The 7,880-nt window shown below is 42.2% G+C and overlaps 1 protein-coding gene across 1 annotated transcript in view; it reads right to left on the reverse strand.

Annotated features, from left to right (window-relative positions):
- SV2B (synaptic vesicle glycoprotein 2B) overlaps positions 1–7,880 on the reverse strand; it is a 113,531-nt gene that overhangs the window by 49,924 nt on the left and 55,727 nt on the right. Inside the window, exons 4-5 of the mRNA XM_006867114.1 lie at positions 4,325–4,458; positions 3,199–3,288 (exon numbers count right to left, since the gene is read on the reverse strand). Coding sequence (XP_006867176.1) covers positions 3,199–3,288; positions 4,325–4,458 — 224 coding nt within the window. The remainder of the gene's footprint in view (positions 1–3,198; positions 3,289–4,324; positions 4,459–7,880) is intronic.

Genomic DNA, 7,880 nt, shown 5'->3' on the forward strand with positions numbered 1-7,880 from the left:
GACCAGGCAGTGTTTCATTCTGTTGTGCATCTGGTTGCTATGAGTTAGTACTGACTTGATGGCACCTAACAACAACTGCTGGGTAGGCTCTAACTATCAGCCTTTGGATTAGTAGTCCAACGTAAACCATTTGTACCACCCAAGGACCTAACATAATCCAGAGACACAGTAAAAAGGAGCCAGAATGGAATTGGCTTGTAGCTTAAAAACCATGCTTCAGAACCTTAAAATGGCAACTCAAATGAAAAATTTTCTTTTCTGAGTTCTTAGGAAACGTAACAACATATTCCCAGGGTTTGGGGAGTGGATGTGTGGACAGATTCAAGCACAACTGCTCTAATTTATAATTCACCAGAATGCATGTCTCTGATTCAGTCTAATTAGAATATGGCCTGTTTTCACCTCAGCCCTGCTGAACCTTGGCATCAGGGGAAACTTCAGCTCAGGTACAGGTGGAGGTTCAGAGGCTTGTCAGGCAGGAGTTGGTGAAACTGAGAAATCAAAGGAGAGTTAGAAAGGAGACATCTGCTATTTTGACCTGCACCCAAGCTCTTCTTGGAGGCTACCGATTACATTATAGAGGGACAGGCACAGAGTACATATGGAGGGGGAAGGGGGCAACCACAGAGTACGTGTATGAAGGGGGCACACAGAGTACATGTATGGAGGGGGCACACATGGAAACAGAACAATTACATCATCCTGTGGGGCTCTGAGAAGTCACTTCTTCCTGCAAACCTTAGGCCAGTTCTCTGAGGGCAGTTAGCACTTTGTAATGAGAATCCTTCCTCCCTTCCTAAGCTACTTCTATTGTTACAGGCTGTCAAGAGAATGTGGCAGCCACATATTTATAAAGGGCTTCACAGAAGGGCAAACTCATCTGGTTGGCATAGAAGAAGTCCTTCTGCAAATGTTAGTAAGGGAAACCCTGGATGATACAAAGATTTGAACTCAGCCACTGCTAAACAAGGACTCTTGGAGTGGCGCTGTAGGATCAGCACTGGACTGAAAACCACAAAGTCGGCAGTTCAAACTCACCACGTGCTCCTCGGCAACCTTATACAGAGTGATTATCATTGGAAACCAACTTGACAGTACTTACCAACAACAACTTCTACTATTAATCAAAGGGTGAATGTTTGAATTCACCCAGTAGCACTGTGGAAGAAAAGCCAGCAATCTACGTTTGCAAAGTCACATCATGAAATGCAGCAAACATGCAATCAAAGATGCATCAAGTTAATGGTGACTGGAATGCAAAGGTTGGAAATGAAGAGGAAGGATCAGTAGCTGGAAAACATGGCCTTGGTGATAGAAAGGATGCTGGAAAATGCATGATAGAATTTTGTAAAGCCAAGAACTTATTCATTGCTAATGCCTTTTTAAAGTACCCATCAAATTGACTACATCTGTGGGAAGATAAAGTCGAGAAGCTCAGTATCAAGCCAAAACAAGGTCAAGGGAAGAAAGTGAAACAGACCATCAATTAATTGTTCATATGCAGGTGCAGGTTACATTTCAAACTAAAGAAGTTGGTAGAATTCTTCAATTTCATCATCACTGGCTTAACTGGGTGTGTAAATTTGAATAATAGTGTTATTAATTGGTCTTCCTTGTAGGAATATGGATATTATCCTATCACAGATGGTATTGTATTTCATGATAGATTTTTAAATGTTCTTTTTCAGAATGACTGTGAGGCCACTCCACCTCAATTTGACAGTCCCAGCATAGTAAGCCATAAGTTTGTCAGATTCAAAATGGCCAATACCAGTCCATTTCAGCTCACTAATGCCTAGGATACCCATCTTTATGCATTCCATTTCATTGCTGAAAACTTCCAGTTTTCTTAGATTCATACTTTGTAAATTCTATTTTCAGATTACCAATGGATGTTTGCAGCTATTTTCTCTCATTGTGAGTTGTGTACCATCAGTAAATGAAGGTCCTGAAAGCTTTGTTCCATTTGTATTATTATGGTCAACTTTACTTTGAGGAGACAGCTATTTTGAGTGGCTTTCAACCTGAGGGGCTCATCTTCTGGCACTATATCTGACAATGTTCTGTTGCTATTCATAAGCTTTTAGATATTTTTTAGAGCTTTAAAATTGGAGAAATATAACATAAAGGAGTTTTCCATTAAACTAATTACTTGGGTTAATTTTTTTAAATATAACATTTTTAAAATAATAGTTAACATCTGTGTAATACCCTAAATCGGGTACTGTTTTGGTACTTTATTCACACAGTAATTATGTTTATAGATAATAGTATTATTATTCATCTCACAGTAAGGGAACTATGAGATATAGAGTAACTTGCCTGTGACCACACAGGTGGACTATGTCTCCTTACGGTGCCTTCAAGAAAAAATGTCTAATAAAAACAGGGACTTCTGAGGGAATCTGCTGGGCCAGTTAAATTGAAGGCAGATAGGTCAGCTCATAGGTTCTGGCAACTGTGTCTTTGAATCCCAAAGGGGGTGATCTTGATAGATTTTCTCAGGATGATCATGAGGGCTTATTATGAAAATGTTTGAAGAAAATTAAAAGAAAAAGGGCAGGAAATTTGGACCAAGGATTTGTTTTTTTTTTTGTTTTTTTTTTCCATCACAGAAATGCACTAGCTCACACTTCCAGATAGAAAGAACTGTCTTAAGAGAATTTTGCTGGGAAACCTTACTCCATCCACCCTATAGCCCTGATTTTGCCTCCTCAGACATTTTTTTTTGTTGTTCCAAAAACTGAATACAATTTGAGTCCTTCAAGGATGCTAAAACTGCCATTTTGAAATTGTATGAATCAAAGAGCAGAGAATTCTCCAGGAACAGATTAGAGAGATGGGAACACCACCTTCAGAAGTGTATAGACCTGCATAGAGGAGACGTTGAGAAACAAGTGCTTTGCCTGTTAATATTCTTGGTTAGTAATGGTTTCTAAGATTTTGTAGCAATACTTTACGACTTGCCCTCGAGTTATGTGTGTACATGTATGTATAAAGGTATGCGTGCATATCATAAGGAAACCCTAAAAGAAACCCTCAAAATGCAAAGATTATGTGACAGTGGTAGGAATGTCCAGGGTTTTATTATTCTTTTGACTTGCTTTCTACTTATGTGCTTAAATAATTTTTTTTTTTTTAATCTAAACAAAAACATAGAGGGAGGCCCACCCTCTTGCTGCCATAAATAACACTTACTGTGAACACCTTCTCTGGGGTCCCTTTTGCCCTCATGTTGGTATCGTGGACTTGCTTGAGAATCATCCAGGCTTCGTCATGTTTTCCCATCTGATAAAGTCAAGGGAACACACATGAAAAATCCATGGCTAAATGTGCTCTTTGTTCTCAGGGATGAAGACCACTGCAAAACCTAGGGGTGCTGTTACCTAAGACTGAAGTGACTGGACACGAGCTCATTACGGTTGCAACTCATGAATGACCAGGACAAGTTTCCATTCCCAACCCATGCTGAGCTAGTAACTGCATTGTGCCTTCAGTGTCAGTACAATACTTAGCATTATTATGATCCTATCCTTTGACTATCAAATCTCAGTTATAGGGTAGGACAGACTCCTGGACTCAACAGAGAGCAAGTAGGAGATGGAACCCTCATTAAGGAAATAAAGGCAAAAAAAAAAGAAACAACAAAAGGTTCATTTTGAGACACCCGGTTAGAAAACCTCTGGCTGCATCTACCTCCTAGTCAAGGGGACCAAAGAGGGAGTTGGTCATGGAGCATCATTTGACAGTGAGCTCAAGAAGAAGTCACATACAGGGAAACTGTGAGTTTGAGTCCAGCTGTTTCTCTACCAGCCTCTGGCCTATCTGACCACTGCAAGCACCCACATTCCCCAGATTTGGAAGGCTTATAGGATTTATCTCTCAGGGCCCTGGGAACAACTCCCTAGTATTTAGGGGCCCTGCAGAGTTGCAGATTCAGGAGGGCTTGATGGCAGGTACTTTGGTTTATCATATACCTCACTGCCGCACTGGGAAGCATCATGCAGGTTCCAAAAAGCCTGCTGACCAGGACCTCTGGGCAGAGTAAAGATCATGAAACAGACTGGGGAAGTGCCTCTCCTTGACTGCCTAGTCTCAGAGAATGACCCTCCCCTCTCTGGAGTCAAGGCACTCCTAAGCAGCACTGCTCTGACAGTCCATGAGTCCATCCCATGGATGAAGTCATCCCAGATTTGGTGATGAGTAGCTCTGTGATCTGGGAGAAAGCAGGAGATGGTGTGGAACTGAGGAGTAGAGAGAAGCAAGGCTAGGATTCTTATTACGGATTCAAGCTCTTAGATTCAGTGGTAAAGGCACGACTCACCTCCAGCAGAAATCGTGGGCTTTCTGGCATGAACTTCAGGGTTATCATGGATACGGTGCAGGGCAGAGCGCAGACGATGACAAACACTCTCCAGCTGTGGAAATGGTAACTGGTTCCCATGCTGAAGCCCCAGCCTGTGAAGAGTTAACCACTTGTTTGACTTGCACATGGTCTCTTTTATAACCGAAGAGTGACTCTAAAGTTTAGGGCAAATGAGAATATCCTGGAGAGCTGGTCAACTACGGAGTTCCCCAGATGGGCCCCCAAATCCTAGGACAGAAGCTAGAAATGCCCATTTTGACAAATCCTTGAATTGACCTGCTCAGACATGCCCGGGGCCCTGGGTAGCTATACAGGTAGAGGTGATATCTCAGATTTCTATATATTCAAATTTAAGTTGACAAATTGCTCAATAACGTATATTCTGCTTCCCTAGAGGCAAAAATGGTGAGGCTTCAATTCACGTACTTTGGACATGTTGTCAGGAGGGATGGACCTCCTGAAAAAGCAGACTGTGTTGGGTAAAGTCAAACAAGGGGTCCCTCAATGAAACAGAGCAGTCCAGGGGCTACAACAATGGCCTCAAGCACATCAACGATCATGAATATGACACAGGCACTGGCCACGTGTCCTCTTCCCCTCAGGGACTCCTTGGCTCAGGAGAAGAAGTCTGGCTGGAAGAGGACCATAATGGGTCCTTATAAGGCCTGTATCAGAGACCTCTCTTGCCCAGGTCCAAGGGCAATGCCAGCTCCAGGTTATTCTGAAGCCACTCTTTCAAGACCACACTTTGAAAAGCACTATGTCTTAATAGAACTACATTTAAAAAAACCGAAAAGAAACTGAACTTTTCAATGAACCCCATGTTGCTGAAATGGGGAGGTAACTGGCCCCCAAATAAATGTTATTGTTCAAAGCATTTCTACAATTCACTGTGAGAAATTCTCTTCAGGAGCTACAGAACAGTTTCTGAATATCCTCTTGACTAGGAAGCTTCCCCTTTTTAGGGACCAGTAGCAGTGGAAAGAGCCTGGACTTTTATACTCACCAAGATCTGAGTTCAAATCTTGACTACTATCCCCTCACATGAAGAAAAACGTGGCATCAGGATTGGAGGAAGACTCATTAACAACCTGCGATATGCAGATGATACAACCTTGCTTGCTGAAAGTGAAGAGGACTTAAAATATTTACTGATGAAGATCAAAGAGCACAGCTTCAGTATGGATTACATTTCAATGTCAATAAAACAAAAATCCTCACCACTGGACCAATAAACAACATTCTGATCAACGGAGAAAAGATTGAAGTTGTCAAGGACTTCATTCTTCTTGGATCAACTACCAACACTCATGGAAGCAGCAGTTAAGAGATCAGACAACGTATTACATTAGGCAAATCTGCTGCACAGGAACTTTTTCAAGTGTTGAAGAGCAAAGATGTCAGCTTGAGGACTAAGGTGTGCCTGACCCAATCCATGGTATTTTCAATAACCTCATATAGATTCGAAAGCTGGACAGTGAATAAAGAAGATCGTAGAAGAATTGATGCCTTTGAATTGTGGTGTTGGAGGAGAAAGCTCAAAGTGCCATGGGCTGCCAAAAGAACCAATAGATCTGTTTGGGAAGAAGTGCAGCCAGAGTGCTCCTTTGAGGTCAAGATGGACAAACTTCATCTCTCATACTTCGGACATATAGTCAGGAGGGAACAGTCGCTGGAGAAGGATATCATGTTTAAGATGGAGGGTCAGAGAAAAAGAGGAAGACCCCCAGTGAGATGGATTGGCCAGGTGGAAGTACTGATGGACTCAAGTGTGGCAGCAGTAGTGAGGTTGGCCCAGGATCAGACATTGTTTCATTCGGCTGTGCATGGGGTCTCTATGAGTCAGTTCCGACTTGATGGCACCTAACAACAACAACAACAACAACAACATCCCCTCATTGGTGTCACTGTGGGTTTGCACATCTGTACAGACAGGTAATAACACTTCCAAAGACTTGGTATGTGAGAGAGCTCTAGGCAACCAAGAATAAATCACCTGGTTTTTGAGGAGATTTGATTTGTTTTAAAATAGCTTTGCTACATTTGGTGTCAAGGATGTTGAAATAATATAAAGATCAGCAAAAGATTTATTAAGAAAAAATAAAAGCCAAAGGAATAAATTAAGAGTCTGACTTTTTTATGCCAATCAAAGTATTTACAAAGACATTTCCAACAGTGTTTCTGAAAAAGGCAAACCTATATATATATATTCATAAGTGGAAGCATCAGTGGGCTCAAGCGTGGCAACAATAGTGAGATTGGCCCAGGATCGGGCAGTGTTTTGTTCTGTTGTGCACAGGGACACTATGAGTTGGTACCGACTCAATGGCACCTAACAACAACAACAACATACGATATACATATCGTATGTTGTTGTTGTTGGTAAGTATTGCTGAGTAGGTTATGACTCAGAGACCCTGTATAGGGTTTCCAAGGAGCAGCTGACCTTGTGGTTCACAGTCCAGTGCTGATCCTACATCACCACATCATATATACATAATATATATATATACACACACACACACACACATACATACACAAACACACATCGCATTAACCCGCAGTACCACACCTGGAGTGTGCATGTACAAATACATAGAGGAGCCCCAGTAGCATAGCAGATTACAAGCTGGGCTGCTATCCACAAGCTCAGCAGTTTGCATCTACCAGTACTCTGAGGAGAAAGACAAGGCTTTCTGCTCCAGTCAATATTTGCAGCCTTGGAAATCCTTTACAGGATCCCTATGAGTCGGAACCGACTTGGTGGCACATAGCCAACCAACCAACCGATATACATAGGAGTCCTGGTATGGCACTGTAGGGTAAGCACTGGGCTGCTAACCACAAGTCAGTGGAAACCCTATACAGGGTTACTGTGAGTTGGAACTGAGTCACTGGCACTTAACAGCAACAACATATGAAACCATATAAGTAAGTATATATATACAGAGAGAGGGGCGGGGAGAGGGAGGGAGAAAGAGAGTCCTGGTATGATGCTGTGGGTTAATGCATCAGACCACAAAGTCATTTGAACTACAAGGTGAATGGTTCAAATTTACCAGCTGCTCCTTGGAAACCCTATACAGGGTCAATATGGGTCAGAATCAACTCAACTGCACTTAACAACTATTATATATATATATATATATTATTAAGTGCCGTCGAGTCGGTTCTAACCCAGCAGGGTTTCCGAGGCTGTTTCTGAGGTTGTACAACTTAGTGGGAGCAGAAAACTTCATCTTCTTCCCATGAAGCAGCTGGGGGGCTCAAGTCACCAACCTTGTAGTTAGAAGCCTAATGCTCATCATATAGAGCCACCACACTCCATGCATACATACATATTTTACACACACACACACACACACACACACACGTAGTTGTTAAGTGCCGTCAAGTCAGTTTTGACTCATAGCCACTCTGTATAGGATTTCTGAGGAGCGGCTGGTATGTTTGAACCACCAACCTTGCAGTTCAGTGCTTTATCCTACAGCATCACACCAGGACTTGATGGCAC

The sequence above is a fragment of the Chrysochloris asiatica genome, unplaced genomic scaffold (assembly GCF_000296735.1).
Source record: "Chrysochloris asiatica unplaced genomic scaffold, ChrAsi1.0 scaffold00101, whole genome shotgun sequence".
Taxonomy (NCBI): Eukaryota; Metazoa; Chordata; class Mammalia; order Afrosoricida; family Chrysochloridae; genus Chrysochloris; species Chrysochloris asiatica.